This window comes from Esox lucius, chromosome 10 (genome assembly GCF_011004845.1).
Source record: "Esox lucius isolate fEsoLuc1 chromosome 10, fEsoLuc1.pri, whole genome shotgun sequence".
Lineage (NCBI taxonomy): Eukaryota > Metazoa > Chordata > Actinopteri > Esociformes > Esocidae > Esox > Esox lucius.
The window spans coordinates 27,484,533-27,504,648 of NC_047578.1; the positions used below are offsets into that span (position 1 = coordinate 27,484,533).

General features: G+C 39.9%; 1 protein-coding gene across 1 annotated transcript; it reads right to left on the bottom strand.

Annotated features, from left to right (window-relative positions):
- Window positions 1–127: 127 nt before the first annotated feature.
- LOC105008609 (phosphatidylinositol 4-phosphate 5-kinase type-1 alpha) lies at window positions 128–19,198 on the bottom strand. Its single transcript, XM_010867943.3, has 17 exons — window positions 18,786–19,198; window positions 18,100–18,377; window positions 14,095–14,129; window positions 12,683–12,772; window positions 10,007–10,137; window positions 8,499–8,616; window positions 8,023–8,175; window positions 7,282–7,581; window positions 6,880–7,094; window positions 6,707–6,790; window positions 6,380–6,428; window positions 6,213–6,297; window positions 5,946–6,101; window positions 5,632–5,767; window positions 5,297–5,359; window positions 3,046–3,145; window positions 128–2,519 (listed from the first exon to the last, which is right to left on the bottom strand). The coding sequence occupies exons 2-17, from the start codon at window positions 18,143–18,145 to the stop codon at window positions 2,517–2,519; spliced, it is 1,764 nt and encodes a 587-aa protein (XP_010866245.2). The 5' UTR covers window positions 18,146–18,377; window positions 18,786–19,198; the 3' UTR covers window positions 128–2,516.
- Window positions 19,199–20,116: the final 918 nt, after the last annotated feature.

Sequence of the window (20,116 nt, forward strand, 5' to 3'; positions counted from 1 at the left end):
TGATATAACCTCATATGAAACTGGTGTTTTCTGCTGACACAAATTGGTTATCACTGAACAAAGCATATTCATCTTAACATATCCAGTATTAACGACAACCAAATTACATAACGGAAGTACAAGGCAAAACTGTTTCATTATTTCTCTTTAATGAATTCAAGTAGGAATAAAAACAGGACCTCCAAAACATGGTGAAAAATAGGCAACTGAGACCAGATGAAAGGCATATCTGTGATAGCTATATACACACGCACACAGTTCATACAAAGTAAAAAAGCAATTATACCAGATTGTAGAACGTGGACAATAAAAAAAATGGAAGATGTTACAGATGTAACAATCTGTATAAAAAAGCACAGAAATAAACAGAGAAAAGGTCTGACAGTTTGAATGTTAGTTACAGTTACATTAAGAGAAATGCAATTCACCCCATCAGATCTCTTACTCAATATTGCATACAATCCCTGCGGTACATAATACATTTTTGGAGTAGGCATAAACAGACATAAATAATGAACTAATAAATATGGCTATTTACGAACTTGGTTCAACATAGGCTGTGTGTCATAGTTGCTTCACAGGTTTATAATGCGAGGCGTATGTACACAAATAGCTAGCTAACTTCAATATAGGGACCATGAATTGTCTGGCGGAATGACAAATAATATTACGTTATATTTATATTAATGGAGATTATTGGAGTTGATCATGCTGGTTGGAAAATAACATAATTGTATTACTTTGAGATTTTAAGTTGATGATAGTAAACTCCAGAATGTACACAACATTAATGAAAAAGGTTAAAACTAAAAGGACAAGGCCCTTTTATAGAGCCTGGTGTGGCTCACCCTCCTAATTTTCAAATCACAGAAACTGTTATTCCTCTTCTAGTCCCATCAAATATTACCTTATTAAACAAACCAGGTTAAGCTGTCCCAGCCAGTTGTGCGCTTATTCATTTTGACAACAAAGCACAAGGACACCGCTGCAATAGGTATACTTCATTACAATACCTTAAGTTGCTGCTTCTCTTGGATTGGTAGAATAGAGTAATGCTTGGCATGTCCTGCAAACCAAAACCAAATCCGATGATTTCAGGTGGGTTGTGTTTTGTTTCACTGCAACATTTTCCATCTTTACACACCAAAGGACCCTTTACATTTCAACTGACTGAACAACAACAAAAAGGCCAATTGTGCCTTATAGGGTTAGGGTTAGACTGGACACCAGGCAATGGTCTTTTAACCATTCAGGTTTCAGGGCTTCTCTAGAGGTAGATACCTGTTCAAAATTACACATTTATCATTGTGGGATCACAAATATTATTTTGGAACCAGAAGACAAGGACATTTAGGTTGGGACAAGAACATTTGGTTGATTCCTGTATATAAAAAATGTTCTGGTTCTCTTGAGAATTTCTGCTTCCAGACTGGAAACCAATTTCTTGTTGACCCCTAATCCCTTACCCTAAGGCACTTGAGGTGATCTGAAACTGATTGGAAAATGTAGTATGGTGAATCTCCAAGTCTATCTGAAAGCCAGATGGAGCTACAAGCCATCTCAACAAGTGCATAGGGCTTAGGGGTTGAATTGGGATTGAGCTTGTGTCCCTTTCCGGCCTCTAATGTCAAATTCCACAAAATATTACTTAGGACCCGTTTACATGGCCTGTCTCTATTAACTTCCCACACATGGTACATTTTACCCACTCCAGCATACATTGGTGTGCAACATTCACAGTAAGGTCATGTAGAAAGGCCAAAAATCCAATATTTCACAGAAGAAAATAAAATGTAAATAAATGTCATTAAAACCGTACTCTGAACACAAATAGTAGCACTATCATAGCACCACATCAGTAATAAAAATAACAATATATAGTATATGCCCAAATTAATGACACCAGCGTAATATGGAATATCCCCAGGAATCCATTTCACAGGGAGGTTGAAAGAGTCACAAAAAAGACAAACAGTCTTGGTGCCATTTGGTCACGCCTGTTGTGAAGGCTTGTTTGGTCTGTTCTTATCACATAAAGCAAACTGTTGATGTTACATTCTAAGTCTACCTTTCCCACGAAAAGAACAATACTAAGTGGTGTCCTTGTTAGAGATGCGTTAGTCTCGGCAGAGGCAAGTTGTGCCATAGCCACAACTTAGATCTATTTATCTAATACACCTCAATCTGTGGTCTAGTAGCAAAGGCACCAATTCATTTGCGAAAATATTACTACCCAATCCTGTGCAAGGTCTGGAAAAGTTAAAACCACCTCAATGCAATTTTGAAGTATGGTCCTTGTATGGGAGAATCTTGGAATGCACTCGTCATTCAATCTTTTTCCCCCACTCGGTCTTCCTTCTTTATCTTGGTTGTGTTATCCTTTTGTGGCGTCTCTTACGAAAGGCCTCTGAAAAAGCTTTAAGCTTTATATCTCAATCTCATCTCCACCTATCGACTTCCTTTGACCTTCTTATATTCCTGACATAAGTCCATTTCTGTCCTTTACAGCAAGTTGTTCACTGCAGAAGAAGATTAATCATATCTTTTTAAACCACAATCAAAAAAATCTAGTCAGTTTAATAAACTAAAGACCAATAAAAACTAAAATACATAATTTTCAGAAAATGTACTTTTTTGATGAATGTAATCATTTTGATAGAGAATTTTAAGAATGCAAAATTGAGTTTGTATGTAATTAATATCGTATATAGAACTATTTTAGCTATTACACCTCAAGTTTTAAACACTACTTACTAGCTTGCCCTTTATATAGTGACATGTTGGTTGTAATTTAAGATCATGTTTTATCAGAATCATAATATTAATGAAAAAACATTTCCAAAATGTAGATGTGTGATCAATAAAAAATGCATAATTAAAAAAACAAAAAAATCTGTCACAGTTTTTACGGTATTAATAGGGGAAAGCAGAATCTAGTGGTAAAGAACAATGTGCCAATAAACGAAAGGCTGCTGGTTCTAAAACATAAAATGTCATTTGTTTTTTGGATTTAGGCTTTGCCAGGTTGAATAAGCGAGTACTTACATAACAGCTGCTTGTCTGAGGGACTATGTCATCGAGTGAAATTATGTCATCTCCATCGACACACTCATCAGCCAATGTCACCAATGCCACAGCTTCAGTACTGAGGACAGGAGATAGTTATTTCTGGGAGAATTGTATAATTAAGGGTGTATCCAGGTAACCAAAAATAAAAACATGTTGCAAGATTGCCCCATTTAAACTGCAAAGCTCTTCCAAAAACACAATATTCTTAAAAAGTGATTTCACCCTGTCTAAAAGGAACAACATCCTGTTATAGACACGCCACCCCTAATCACAATCAAAGTACGGTTCAGGTGTGCAGAGCACCCTCTGTCTATTTTTATGGGCGGGAATCAGCTGTCACTCTTATTATGTGACTATTGTTCCCATTAAAAACAGGTGCTTTCATGTGGATATGGAAATAACATCCCATAAGTTTAGGATTGTTTAAAAAAGCTGGGCAGGTTGCCTGTTATTTTGTCTATCATGAATAGAAGACACATTTTGAAAAAGGTGATTATTGGGCACTTGTCAGGAGCATTAGTGACACAGACTGCTTAACGTGCATATGTTTCACAATATGCCATTTGGCAGTCAGCAGATTGCAACCCAGTTGAATGAGATTACCGAAGACGCAGGAGAAAGCGTTTTCCACCACCATCAACGAAACACAACACTATGGAGTTTGAGAAACTAGGATGTTGAATCCCGCCAACAGAGTTCCAGAGACACTTCTGGAATTCATGCTGATGTTAATTGAAGCTGTTCTGGTGGGACAACACCCTATTAAGACAAATTAAGTTGGTGTATACAGTCGTGGCCAAAAGTTGAGACTTACACAAATATACATTTTCACAAATTCTTATGATGGCAATTTGCATATACTCCAGAATGTTATGAAGAGTGATCAGATGAATTGCAATTCATTGCAAAATCCCTCTTCGGCATGAAAATTAACTTAAGCCCAAAAAACATTTCCAGTGCATTTCAGCCCTGCCACAAAAGGACCGGCTGACATCATGTAAGTGATCCTTTCGTTTACAGAGGTGAGTGTTGACAAGGCCAAGGCTGGAGATCACTATCATGCTGATTGAGTTAGAATAACAGACTGGAAGCTTTAAAAGGAGGGTGGTGCTTGAAATCAATGTTCTTCCTCTGTTAACCATTGTTACCTGCAAGGAAACGTGCCGTCATCATTGCTTTGCATAAAAAGAGCTTCGCAGGCAAGGATATTGCTGCCAGTAAGATTGCACCTAAATCAACCATTCATCAGATCCTCAAGAACTTCAAGGAGAGAGGTTCAATTGTTGTGAAGAAGGCTTCAGGGCGCCACCGGTGCAGAGCTTGCTCAGGAATGGCAGCAGGCAGGTGTGAGTGCATCTGCACGCACAGTGAGTCGAAGACCTTTGGAGGATGGCCTGATGTCAAGAGGGGCAGCGAAGAAGCCACTTCTCTCCAGGAAAAACATCAGGGACAAACTGATATTCTGCAAAAGGTACAGGGATTGGAGAGCTGAGGACTGGGGTAAAGTCATTTTCTCTGATGAATCTCCTTTTCGATTGTTTGGAGCATCCAGAAAAAAGCTTGTCCGGAGAAGACAAGGGGAGCGCTACCATCAGTCCTGTGTCATGCCAACAGTAAAGCATCCTGAGACCATTCATGTGTGGGGTTGCTTCTAAGCCAAGGGAGTCATCTCACTCACAATGTTGCCTTAGAACACAGCCATGAATAAAGAATGGTACCAAAACATCCTGCGAGAGCAACTTCTCCCAACCATCCAAGAACAGTTTGGTGATGAACAATGTCTTTTCCAGCATGATGGAGCACACTGCCATAAGACAAAAGTGGTAACTAAATGGCTCGGGGAACAGAATATCAATATTTTGGGTCCATGGCCAGGAAAATCCCCAGACCTTAATCCCATTGAGAACTTGTGGTCAATTCTCAAGAGGCGGGTGGACAAACAAAACACACTAATACTGACAAACTCCAAGCATGGATTATGCAAGAATGGGCTGCCATCAGTCAGGATTTGGCACAGAAGTTAATTGACAGCGTGCCATGGCATATTGCAGAGGTCTTGAAAAATAAGGCTCAACACTGTGAATATAGACTCTTTGCAAAAACTTAATGTAATTGTCAATAAAAGCATTTGACACTGAAGCAGCAGACTTTTTGTGTCAGTCTCAAAACCTTTGGCCACGACTGTACAGTGAAAATATCAGAGAGAGAATGCACTGGCTTGTCTTACCTCTTGGGGCCGATAGGGTCCTGCTCTGTGCTCGCTGCCTTGTGAACCTCTACTCCTACTGACCTATAAGAAAACAGTTTAATGATGACATGACTCCATGATCTGAAATTCAACACTACTGTTGTTTGCTACTTGGGGTTTAAAGCCGGGTCTCTCTGTAAAAGCACTTTGTGACAACTGCTGTTGTAAAAAGGGCTTTATAAATACATTTTATTGATTGATGACTCAAAAAGTAAAAACAACAATTTCGATTTACAATGGTTAGATGCTCCACCCTCCCCCGTACTGCAAACAAACAAAGTTTAAGATCACAGCTCAGTGAAATTCACACTTACCTGACCGAAGGAGATGTTGTAACGAGCCCCAAGCTACCCAAAGAGGAATTGGAGAGGGTGGTATCGCCTGACTTGGTGGTGACCTCATCGTGTGTGGGGGTCTTGGGTAGCAGATCTGGGCGTTCTGACTGCACGCCTAAAAATCAACGCGGGGTGGAAAAACATGATTTTCTTTTTTCAAGAGGGCGCAAACCGCTGGTCAACTGCAACTTCCAATGAACATTAACAACCAAGCCAGTCGCCATTTCCAGCCATATACTTTGGTCCCTTCCAAAAGACCCCTTCCCCGCTCTCATCCTTCTCCCAGTGCTCACCGCTGTCTCCCTCTGTCTCTGTGCTGTGGGAGTGTGGGAGTCCGAGGCTGTTGCTACTACTGAGCTGGGCGAACAGAGAGGGTCCGGCACCTGCCGCGTTGGCCCTCCGTACACCTCCCAGGGTCCCGCGGCTCTTCTTCGATGGAGACGTCTTCACTGCAGGAAGGAAAGGAAGGGGTGGTGAGGACGGCTACTCTGATATGGGGGGAGACCTGGGGTAGTGTTCGGGTGAGACAAAAACAACAGAGTAACACCAGAAGTGCTTACGTGGAATCTTCTTGAAGACAGTATTGCACATGAACTTCTGAAAGCGGTCCGCATAGAAACCTGGCCTGTGCACTGAAACCGTATCCTGAAAGAGAGGGATGATTGGTTTAAATGTCATTTTGGTAGAGGATTGTGATCGCCAAAGGATAGTGTCTCCAAACTCTTACCCCGTCATGGACCAGAGCTTTCCAGGAGTGCTCGATCTTCTTTGCAAACCTGATATAGATATAGACCAGAAATGGAATGAGTAATACACCTATGTAAACACTGAATTGAGGTCTCTCACTGAACCTTAAACACAGAGCTTTTTTTTTTAACCCAAAGTAAAGTTAAAAACACTGTAGCTTTCAAAATTTGGAGGATTACTTCTAGGAACACAGCTGCACCAAAACTGAGATTCCTCAGTGGAACAGCTAAATATTTAACAGTACATGCTAGTACACTTGTGCCGCTGAGCACTGAAGTACAGGTTGTCTGCCCTTAGAGCAGGTTACCTGTAGGACTGCAGAATGTCGATGATGCCAATGTACACCAGCATCCTCTCCCCCTTGGCGGTGCGTGCGGGAATACCTCCCATCCTGAAAAGAAATAAGAGAATAATAAAAAATACAATTAAATCCTTTTGACATTATAGGCTGATTTACGACCAATAGAAAACAGCACACACTGGTCCTCGGTGTCCAGGGCTCTCGTGCCGTGTGCGTTTCCTTGGATGGCCTCAATGGCGGTGCAGTAGAGAGACTTCTGGCCCTGCGGTGGGGCCGGTCTCTTTTGGTCAGCCGCTCCAGTTGCCTCTTCCCCAGCCCGTTCCCGAGCCGCCTGCTCCAGGTTGTGGATCCCTACCAGCATGCTGTAGTCCATGATCTTAAAGCTCTGCAGTAGCTTCATGAGACGAGGCGAGACAAACAGTGTACTAGTTAAGGCTCATATTTCTAAAATAAAAATCTACTCAATACATGTCTAGAATGTAGATGCGCAAGTGCTATGTTAATGCAGCATTCAAAAACAGATGGGACGGCAACATCTTACAAACATCATTACACATCAGCCAAACCCCACTTTTTCTCACCAGACAGTCTCTCTGGATGGTCTTGCTCAGAGCGTTGTAGTTATCCGGGTCCAGCAGCAGGCCGTCGGGCAGGTCCTGGATGAAGTCCAGGTCCTTAAACGTGGGGACTTCCTTTTCTCGCTCCTTGGCCGAGGCTCGCCTCTTATAGGTGGAGCCCTTCATGTCGTACTTGAGGTGCATGCGCACGGCACACGGGAGCAGGTTGTTCATGACGGCAATGCGGATGTTCTTCCCCCCTGCCTGGACGCAGTAAAGACCGTAGAACTTTGGAAGCAGGGTCCGCTTGTTCTGGTTCAGGTTCTAGAAAAGCAGGGGGCCAAGTTGATATAATGTAAGTATATTACATCAAATAAGTAATATACTTACTTAAGCAATAGTATGTTGATGGTGTATATCAAAGCAATTTACTTCCAAACCCATGAGTGTAAAACACAGAGCAGCATACAAATTAAGAGGCCTGGAGGAAAGGGCTTTGGATTATTACTTTTTAAGTTACTTCACCAAAAGAGCCCACGGAAAGGGCTTTTTCCAATTAAGATTTGATATTTAACCCAAACCTCAGAACAGAAGTGCAGTGAGCACCCATGGAGATAAAATAGTTTTCTGAATACCTCAGTTACAGAATGAGGAATTTCTCACCTTGCTGCCTATGGGATTTGGTCTAGCAAATGTTTTTGATACTAGACAGATGAGCTAATTGCTAGGCAACACACAAACAAGTGCACACACACAAACACTTACCATGAAGTAGCCAGGCAATAGTTTCTGTAAGAACTCTGCCTCTTTGTGCTGAACAGTCTTGATGATGAACTCATCGTCGCTGGAGACGTAGAACAGAGATCCACTAGCTCCGGAGTTGGACAGCTCAATCAGTTCCTCGTTACACAGTGAATACTGCAACCCGAACAATGCTTGGTTCAACAAACTTTCACTTCAAGTGTAGACATTCCTGCCTATTGTCTCTCTATCCTGAACTCTCAGCTTCTCCTAACACATTTTGGTAATATATCAGAAGCTTAAACCACAGTGTCTTACAAAAGGGATACATTACATGTTCAAGGACATACTGGCAGAGTTAGTGTTTTTAGCTTGGAAGATCAAATCAGAGACCTTTCAGTTAATGGCCCAACGCACTAACTGCTAGGCTACCTGCCACCCTTCTCTCCTTTTCTCAAGTAGCTTCCAGTAACAGAGGACAACCAGAGAGGGAGTAGTACCAGGTAATCATCTGGCCGGATACCAAACATCTCCCTGAAGTAGCGGAAGGCAATGGGGGCATAGGTCTTAAACCTGAAGTCGCTGTAGTGGTGGGCAGGGGTCAGGTTACTGCCCTCGCTGAGGAAGTAGAGAGAGGAGGGTGGTTAATGAGGCAGATTGATGACAACTCAAAACTTACAGTAACATTTTAGTAACAAGATGATGCCCTTTTACTACATAACCGCCCAGAAATATCTTGTTTACATTAGGTATTACTATGCACATACATTGTTTTGGTCATTTAACACGCTTATCCAGAGCAACTAACAACATGCTTAATCTCAAGACAGTGAGGGTAACCACACAAACCAAAAGTACTAAGTACACTTCATTTAATTAATTAGCTATTTGCAAAGTCAGTGCTACAAAGGGAAAAAGCAAGTTACATGGTAAGATGGATGTAGCTATAACAATGGTCTGAAGGCAATTGGAGTCCGGCCAAAAAAAGCCAGCAACTTCAGGTTGAATTTGAGGCAGTAAAAAAAAGAAAAAAATTACAACTGCACCATTGATCATTTTCTTTTTATTCAAAGTGCACACCTTTAACTTCCCCCAGTTCTCCCTTAATATACAATAAAGATACAAAAAATATACAGTATATACTTCTATTTCTATAACACATTTAGTGGATGAGCACCTCTGTGAAAATCATAATTTAGGCAGCAGTATGCCTCTGCTGAAATTGCTGAGATCAAAAGACAACCCCAGAGCATGAAAAAAGAAAATGTACATTGCAAAAATATCTTATGAAAAAATACACCCATCAGCCCTGGTAACAGATACTTTTTTTAGTACCTGCTCCGACGACGTTCCAAGCGAGCTGAGGTGATACCAAAAGGAGATGTGAACACAGATAGAGCTGCAAAAACTAAAACAACCAAATTGTGGGCATAATGTCATGGTTGATCGGTGTACTTCTGTAAAGGACATCTCCATGATTTAACTCCACTACATTTGCCAGGCCAAACTATTATCATGACCGAGATGTTGCAGACTGTGTGCGCACTGGTTATTCAGTGGAGAAATTCATCAATATGTATGCTCTGTTGGGTGCTATAATTTTTATGACGATTAATTTGAACAGAGAAACAAAAAGGGTACTACAAGCAGATGTTAAGGGGTTATTTGTTCAATGTTAAGGGGTTAATGAAACGTTTCCTATTACACTGACTTTGTCATAAGCCCTTTGGTTTAGAAAGACTGACTGACCAGTAAGACCAACTTTCAAACACAAAAGGAGAAATCAACCTTTTCTCTGGTGGGCCATCGTACCTAGCACCCAGACAAGTAAAAGAACATAGTGATGTCAAAACTGTTACAACTTGTAAATGTATTTACAATCCTTGTAACACTGTTGTTGAGTGGCTTCTTTGTCCTGCTTCACCCCGTGGCATTGAATATCAGAACTCTCCCCAAAAATCCCTATTGCTTTATTTAGAACTCATTCTCTATAAACACACATACACACCTGGGGAAAAAAATACTCTCCACCACTTCAAAGTCCTGCATGAGCACATCTCTCTCAGGCTTATGGCTCAGGCTACCCACTGTGTGGGTGATGCCCAACTGGATGGCACCTTTGAGGGCAGACGAGGTAGTCTGGAGGAGAACAGAGAGAGAATTGTAAAAATAAAAAAATACTCAAACCAGGTACCTATCAACAGCACACTGTTGGAAGTTAGAGGTAAGCTAAAGAGACTGTTTCCAAGTTTAAACAGACACACATTTCAAACTCAGTAGGCAAGTGTTCTTCTTCCTAATATAACCTGGGATGTGTATAAGGGCAGTAAGGTCCAAAGTTTTATCACCATATATTTAGAAGGTATTTAGTTAGTTGCAACCTGTGTTCACAAAGCAATGTGCGGCTGCGTCAAACTACTGTATATGAAGACATATTCAGAATTAAAGCACTCCTGTATATTTTAATGTTGAATATTTTTGCACAAATAAATAGGGTACTCACACAAGTACTCAACTACTAACTTAATTTTGAATATTACATGCCCATCTAAAGTGTATGCCTCATATAGCATGGCTTCAGCCATTCAGGATTTGAACAACCCAGTTTATAAGTACAACTAAGGATACTTGTTTGAACATAGAAAAGCACATATCACAGCTTGCTGAGTTAAGGCACTGTTTGACATCTGCTTTTTCATTTTTGGGAAGAAATAATTAATAAAAATCCATTTGAACCAATTCCACTTTTTACTGATCTGACATGGCCATATACATTTTGTTGACCTAATTCTTTTGCATAACTGAACTGAATGTAATAACTTTCTATTTAAACAGTTTTCAATATTGAAGATATTGGAACTTAGACCCTTTTAACAACATTAAATAGCAATGCCGATACATATTGGGAAAATACAGTAAGTCCCTTCAGCAAAAACTAGGCATGTGATCAACTAAATTCCCAGAAAGGGTATACATTCATTTTCTTATCACCAATTGGTTAAGATCACAAAAGTCAAAGTTAATTGGCATGTTTAGCTTGTTGTCACCCAATCACAACGTCACTGGCAACAGATACATTTTAGGAACTTGAGGACAGCCTATCTGGCTAATCAATTGTAGACTGAACTAAAAGGAAAGCTTTTCTATTTGTGTGTCCAGAGGGACTACATAAAATGTACTAATGCAATCAAATACATTTTGTTTGACATATCCAAGACTAATCTCCACCAAAGCCCCATGCCCCTACTATTTATTATAAGAAAAATATTACATTTGTAATGATTTTTTATATACATATAATTAATAAGTCATGTAATTAAATTGGCATTTAAAGGGTAAAAATCCTAACAATGATTAAATGTTTGGTAGTTTTAAACAACTTAAAAATGCGCTCAAGTGATTTATGAAAATATATTTTTGTACCATGATTTAATAGGTGTCCAGAGGGAGTATCTGGCAATACATCAAAAATATTAATGCAATCAAATAAACAAAATTGCTAATCTTTGACATATCCAATACTCTAATCACCACCAAAGATTAAAGGGTTAAAACCCGGGAAATTATTGAATGTTGATTTATGAAAAACATTTAATATCAGTTTATAGTACGTGTACATTATTGTCCACCAAGGTGTCCAAAGGGGAGTAAATTTGAGGAGGGCACAAAGGTTAAGTGTATCCACCGTCAACCCTAGAAACACTTGCCTCTGCAAAGTCTGCAACTACCAGTTTTACTAGTGTCCGTTTCAAGTAATTCAAGACTGCTGACCCTAGTGTTTTGTATTGAGTTCACTGGGCATATCCAGCGTGTTTCTGGTCTGCTCAACCGGTTTAACACATTATGACAATCTGTTTAGTAGCATCGGCTCATTACATAGACTCACTGTTGGCGATATAAAAATCTGTATTTTTCAGCCTGTATCTGACAGATTTTGGATTGCCAGTATTGGATCCATGCATCCCTAACCGCAAGAACTGCTGAACGGGATGGTCTAAGGAAGGATCATTCTCTAATCAAGATCAATCTATTTTCTACATATATTCCCACAGGAATGTGCTGTAATGTGACAGGCCATGCATGTCTCAATCTGAAATTTGGATTTTTCACAATTAATTTGACAAGCTGACCAAAGGAATAGTCTAGCTCATTTATGCTATGACAGCGTTGGCTGATGTTATGGCCTTCTTAGGTCAGGAAAATATTGTGGACAACAATTTACAAGTGCATCACTTTGTTCTAGTTGTCATTTGGCTCAATTATGTGGGTCTCCAACTCCAATTTAACATTTGTTAGGAATAACATATACAAAAGATACAACTAACATTTTACTCCCACACTTAAGCCAGTATCTTCAAACTGGAGAGGTGCTTGGAGGGCAATAAGGGATAATACACCCCTGATCAGATAAACATTCCTGGAAAAATGCTCACTGCTTTTATCAGCAGCACTTTATATCATATTGTACTTTACACTTTAAAATAATATATATCAGTCAGCAGAATAAACATGCAATAAGCAGTTTAGTCTAATAATTTTCTAAAGATTAAGCATGTGAATTGGTTTTAAAGCTTTCTATAAAATGGGACTGATGTAAATAGTAGGAAACCCTGGACATGGTATAAAATGACAGTGTGACAAGCCCGTGACTAGCGCTGTGACAGCGGAAATGGTTGCCTCTGACCTTCTTGTAGGTGGTCTCGCCAGTGGGGTCAAGACCGCGGTGGCCAATTGTCTTCTTTATAGTTTGAGATGAACTAGAGGACCCCACACCCTGCAAGCAGAAGACAGAGCTATAGAGAGTGCAGATAAAATGTTTCTACCATTAGATTTGTATATTCTGCATATTGTATATACACTCACCTAAAGGATTATTAGGAACACCATACTAATACTGTGTTAGACCCCCTTTCACCTTCAGAAATGCCTTAATTCTACGTGGCATTGATTCAACAAGGTGCTGAAAGCATTCTTTAGAAATGTTGGCCCATATTGATAGGATAGCATCTTGCAGTTGATGGAGATTTGTGGGATGCACATCCAGGGCATGAAGCTCCCGTTCCACCACATCCCAAAGATGCTCTATTGGGTTGAGATCTGGTGACTGTGGGGGCCATTTCAGTACAGTGAACTCATTGTCATGTTCAAGAAACCAATTCGAAATGATTCAAGCTTTGTGACATGGTGCATTATCCTGCTGGAAGTAGCCATCAGAGGATGGTTACATGGTGGTCATAAAGGGATGGACATGGTCAGAAACAATGCTCAGGTAGGCTGTGGCATTTAAACGATGCCCAATTGGCACTAAGGGGCCTAAAGTGTGCCAAGAAAACATCCTCCACACCATTACACCACCACCACCAGCCTGCACAGTGGTAACAAGGCATGATGGATCCATGTTCTCATTCTGTTTTATGCCAAATTCTGACTCTACCATCTGAATGTCTCAACAGAAATCGAGACTCATCAGACCAGGCAACATTCTTCCAGTCTTCAACTCTCCAATTTTGGTGATCTCGTGCAAATTGTAGCCTCTTTTTCCTATGTGTAGTGGAGATGAGTGGTACCCGGTGGGATCTTCTGCTGTTGTAGCCCATCCGCCTCAAGGTTGTGCGTGTTGTGGCTTCACAAATGCTTTGCTGCATACCTTGGTTGTAACGAGTGGTTATTTCAGTCAAAGTTGCTCTTCTATCAGCTTGAATCAGTCGGCCCATTCTCCTCTGACCTCTAGCATCAACAAGGCATTTTCACCCACAGGACTGCCGCATACTGGATGTTTTTCCCTTTTCACACCATTCTTTGTAAACCCTAGAAATGGTTGTGCGTGAAAATCCCAGTAACTGAGCAGATTGTGAAATACTCAAACCGGCCCGCCTGGCACCAACAACCATGCCCCGCACAAAATTGCTTAAATCACCTTTCTTTCCCATTCTGACATTCACTTTGGAGTTCAGGAGATTGTCTTGACCAGGACCACACCCCTAAATGCATTGAAGCAACTGCCATGTGATTGGTTGTTTAGATAATTACATTAATGAGAAATTGAACAGGTGTTCTTAATAATCCTTTAGGTGAGTATATGTGTTGGCTTCTCACCTCCGATGAAGCCATTTTCCGATTTCCAGTAGAGCCTACAAATAAAGCAAAGGTAAAAAAATAAATTTAAAAAAAGGGACATTTCAGAGAAGTTCTATACCAAACAGCACTATGCAAACATCACAGAGCTTCTGCCAGGATTTATTACTGCATGGTGGCATTGCCATTCCAAACCAGTAACCACAAAATCATCAGTCCGTAATATTCAAAGTCATCAAGATGACAAAGGCAATGCCAGACGATTATATTTGTAAATGTGAATTCCAAACTATGTGGGGCAGCCCAAGGACTAGGCTATGGTGAGTACATGAGAGATATCATCCTTAAACGAATGATTCAATGGTGAACACCATGCAAAAACTAAAAATAATTTGTTTACTTGTTCTGGGCCCGGTTTCCTGATAGTGATACAACATAGGCATTTTAAAGCATCTCTTTCCTGCAACAACCCAAAGCAGTGACATAAGTTTCCTTAAAAACTCCACACAGAGAGAATGGCTGCCAAACACAGTTAGGTCCGGAAATTATTGGACAGTGACAAGTTTTGTTATTTTGGCTGTTTAGCAAAACATATTCAAGTTACAGTTAGATAATGAATACGGGCTAAAAGTGCAGTCTCTCAACTTTAATTTGAGGGTATTCACATCCAAATTGGAGGAAGGGTTTAGGAATTACAACTCTAATATGTAGCCCCATCTTTTTCAAGGGACCAAAAGTAATTTGATTCTTTGGACAGATGAAACTAAGATCAACCTGTACCAGAATGATGGGAAGAAAAAAGTAAGAAGGCTTGGAACGGTTTATGATCCGAAGCACACCACATCTGTAAAACATGGTGAAGGCAGTGTGATGGCAAGGGCATGCATGGCTTCCAATGGAACTGGGTCACAATTGTATTTTGATGATGTGACAGAAGCAGCCAGAGGAATTCAGAAGTGTATAGGGATATACTGTCTGCTCAGATTCCGCAAAGTTCATTGGATGGTGGTGCACTTTACAGATGGACAAGAACAAAATATATGGCGAAAAGAGTTTTTTTAAGGCAAAGAAGTGGAATATTCTGCAATGGCCGTGTCAATGACCTGATCTCAACCCGATTGAGCACGCATTTCACTTGCTGAAGACAAAACTTAAGGCAGCATTTGGTGATGTCCATGCATTCCAAACCTCAAGCAGTCATTGCCGGCAAAGGATTCTCGACTAAGTACAACAAATTGACATTATATTTATGATTGTGTTAATTTGTCCAATCACATTTGAGGCCCTGATACAGGGGACTGTGTATGAAAATTGTTGCAATCGCTAAATGTTTAATACAATATTTTTGATCAACCCCATGGATTAAAGCTGAAAGTCTGCACTTAAATTGCATCTTGGTTGTTTCATTTGAAATCCATTGTGGTGGCGTACAGGGCCAAAATTAAGAAAATGGTCAGTGTCCAAATATTTCTGGACTTAACTGTACATTTATAGATACTAATAGGATAGAAAGCTGGTCTAATAGGATAGAAACTGGTCTATGATCAGCTTTTACATTTCAAATAATATTCCAAAATCCCTCCAAAACACTGATGACAGATCAGCTCTGTCATCAAGTGTGGCAGCAAATCTTGAGGTTGTGTATTGTAAATGCTTACACCAAGATTATAATAATAATTCACTAAATCCAGATGTGGTACACAAGGCAATTAACATGAAATATACTAAGGCAAGTATTAACATTTTTAAATGTTACAAATTGTACAAAAAAAAACTATTGCATTAACATAATTGAGTTAAACATTATTGAATTAAGTAGGTTCAGGCTATATAGCCTATATGCACATTCAATCACTGTGGTTTTGTAGTTAAAAAAATATTTTATCCTCTGCTTGTTTGTAACAACAGCAAAGGCATTTGGAGATTATATTAGTCATTTGAACCTTGTTGTGAAGTTTCACAGAGACATAAAACCATATATTGATTGAATGTACACCTGGGATTTTCCATACATAAATGTCAGTAAAAAAAAATGACAATAGATTTCTAACGCAACTTAAGTAATGACAGGTTTGGAAACCGCTTTGGAATTTAACAAAGCTCTTATAAAACATTTTAACAACTAACTTAGCCTTGAGTCGCTTTTGGTAATGGCACGTTGTGTTTGCTTATCCAAATTTATAATTTTAAAAGGCTAATTGATCATTAGAAAACCCTTTTGCAATTATGTTAGCAGAGCTGAAAACTTGTGGTGATTAAATAAGCAATAAAACTGGCCTTCTTTGGACTAGTTGAGTATCTGGAGCATCAGCCCCAAGGTTTACACTGCTATATTATTGTGCTAGGGGTGTAGGGTCAGTTCTCTTTCTCCGTTGTAAATCCTTGTTATTCGAAGGAATGCGCTCTCAAAATTTTCCTCATCTCCTGCTCTGTGGAAACTTAGGAAGACCTGAGGTCTTGGACTACAACTCGGGAGTTCAAGGCTCGAAAGACTCATAGACATCCCTGCCCAAAGTCCTCGAGGTTGCAGATCAAGACGATACCTGACGATTCCAGCTGCCACCCCACCCCCCTGGATTGACCCGGTCCTTGTCTCTCGTCATGCTTCTGACATGGATTATGTTTTATAGACTCTGGACACTGCCCACATGCATTTATTAATTACTACAATGTTTACTGTTAAAAAGTTTACCAGGCACAGGCAGAAGAGGACTGGCTACCCCTCAGGGCCTGGTTCCCCTCTCTCTCATCCTAGTCCCTTGCAGGGAGTTTTTCCTAGCCACTGTGTATTAACGCTGTTGTTGCTTGTTTTTGTAAAAGCACTTTGTGACAACTGCTGATGTAAAAAGGGCTTTATAAAATACATTTGATTTTGATCAGCAATTGTGGGTTTGATTACAAGCTCAAAATGTCCAGAAACAAAGAATGTTTTTCTGAAACTTTTCAGTGTATTCTTGTTCTGAGAACTGAAGCCTATTCCATGCAAGAAATTGTCAAGAAACTGAAGATCTCATAACACTGTGTACTACTCCCTTCACAGAACAGCGGAAACTGGCTCTAACCAAAATAAAAAAGGGGCGCGAGGCACAACTGAGCAAGAGGACACACAGATTAGTGTCTAGTTTGAGAAATATCTGCACTGTTGTGGGAGCAGCTTGACCGTATGGTACGCAAGTGCCATCAAGCCAATCCAACTCGTGGGAGGTGCTTCAGGAAGCATGGGGTGAAATCTCTTCATATTACCTCAACAAATTGACAACTAGAAAGGCTGTAATTGCTGCAAATGAAGGATTTGTTGACGAAAGCCAAGTTTGAAGGACACAATTATTATTTCAATTAAATCTCTCTAACCATGTCAATGACTATATATTTCCTATTCATTGTCCTATAGATCCTATTCTAACAAATTTAATGTATGTTTTCATGGAAAACAAGGACATTTCTAAGTGATCCCAAACATCTAAACAGTGATGTAAGTGGCTCACTCATTCTATTTTGTAATTTCCTGTTGACAGACAAAACAGAAAGTAAATGTATTTGCCTGTTGCGCAGTATGTTGTTAATTATAACATTTACATGAATTTGCCCGTGGAGCCGTGTCTTGTCAATCAAAAGCAAACACTGCATGCATCATGAACACCTGAGTTTCAGTGTTGTTACCTGAAAAACGCAACTGAAAAGAGTAGGTGATCCAGACTACAACAACTATCAGCACTGCCAGTATACCCGTTTTCACACTGACACACTCCCATACCTCTTTGAGAGGAAAGTCTCCTCCAGAACTTAGTCTGCACGTCTGTGGGATGTCACCAGGGAGTTAAATGTTCATGGTCACTTTTGCCATTTGGTAACACTACTGAGCCCTGAACCTTGACTACACTCTGGCCAAGATAACGTGTACCCGGCAAAAAGTCGGTTCTGTCAAAGTTGTCTATTACAGCCAATTGTTCCACATACTACACGATCGAGTTCCAAATAGATCTCTTGTAAACGTACACTATCGAAAGATATGAGAGTTACACTAACCTGAGGAACTCGTTGGACCTGACGAAACCGTTCCGGCTGTGGCCATTTCTCAAATGTCCACTGTTCTTCCACAAGCTCGCTAGCTGTCGAGATGTCAAGGTACAATCTGGCCAAAGCGAATTTTCTAGCGGGTTTCTTTCCCCCACAAGTGAACCAAAACAGTCAAAGCCAAACAAGTCGTCCAGAGTGACTAGGGCAAATGTTTGCTTTACCCACGCTGTTGGTTGTTTTGCTGCCGTGTGCGAAGCCGAAGGTTCGTAAATATACTCCTTACTCTCCTGCCAAAACACAAGAAAACATAGTTAAAGTACGTCCCCAGGTAAACTAAACTCCAAGGCAATCTGTACTGTCTGTAGACGTCTTGATGACAGAATCACAAATCCTGTATGGTCATTGCTAGTCAACAATAACACCAACTAGTGTTAGCTAGTAATTAGCTAACTTAACTTGGCTAGCTTTAGTTTACATCAAATGTAACTAATACACAGCACGGCTAACTTGACCATAAATGTTCACGTTTTCTTGATAACTACCTGCTCTGGCAGACAACCTCAAACTTTTCGGTACAGTATCGTTTTTAACACTTTACTAACCTAGCCTATTGCAAACGATAGCGGAGTGCTACTACTAGCTAGCAAGCTAATGTTAGCGCGCTCATCTTGATAACAATGGATTTTTCCGTTTACCAAGTTAGCTATTAATGGCTGTCTATCTGGGCATCATCTCAAATTTGCTGGTGTTGGGAGTCCTCTTGTTTCGGTTGGTTTCCCTGGAGAATGTACAGCTTGGGCTCCTACCCCAGCTGCATTACGATTGAAACACACTGCCCCGAACCCACTGCCAGCCAGCGGTGAATTATGACACCACCGCCGGGAAAATCCAAGGCCGAGAAACAAGACCGACAACAATCCAATGATAATGTTATGTCCCGCCTCCTTTCAACTCAATTGAAAAGTGTAGTTAAATTACATAATAGAAAACATTTCTTGAAGAAAATTGCAGATTCCTTATCAATAAACAGTACCTAACGCAGCTATCTATTAGTTATCTAACAACTTGGTGTAAGGAACTTTCATCAGCGTCTTGTGAGCAACATTAAAGAAACACTTCCGGGCACTAAAATCTGGAATTTTTCAAAATAAAAGAGACCAACGAATTACTTAAAAACTGAGATAAATTGAGTTTATAAATTTTTTGAGAACATGTACCTCTCAAAACATTGACAACAATTCAAATATGATCATATTTACGAGTAATTTCAATAAAAAGTGGGTGTTAAAACACATTCCAAGGGTAAAATGCAGACAATGCCAATGACAGAATATGGAATGCGTATTGCCTCATAACTCATAAACTATTGAATATTCCACAGAGAAAGCAGTGTAGGAAATGTCCAGGAGAATGTGTAGAGTAAGACAAACCTGTCTAATCATGGGGAACGGTGTGCTACATTTAGCAACACAATATTTCCACACCCTCTTTTTCCACAATGTAACTCAATGCATATGAAATATATATTGGCCTATAGAAAAAAAACTATTCTATACACCGCAGTGAATGTATTGTAGGAAATATTCAGGAGACTCTATAGAGTGATTATGTACAAAGAAATCAAGGGGCACTGTGTGTTTGCAATTGTTGCTGGTGTTTTACTCCACCTATTCCATTGGCCACAATGTAACTCCATGGATATGAAATATATATTGCCCTATACATATTTTTTTTTCTATAAGCCTCAGTGAATGTATTCTAGGAAATGTCAAGGAGACTCTATAGATTGATAATATGCAAAGAAATCAAGGGGCACTGTGTATTTGCAATTGTTGCTGGTGTTTTACTCCGCCCACCCTATTGGCCACAATGCAACTCAATGGATATGAAATATATATTGGGCTATAAAAAAAAAACTATTCTATATGCCGCAGTGAATGTAATATAGGAAATGTTCAGGACACTCTATAAAGTAAATATAGGCAAAATAATGAAGGGGCACTGTGTATTTGCAATTGTTGCTGCC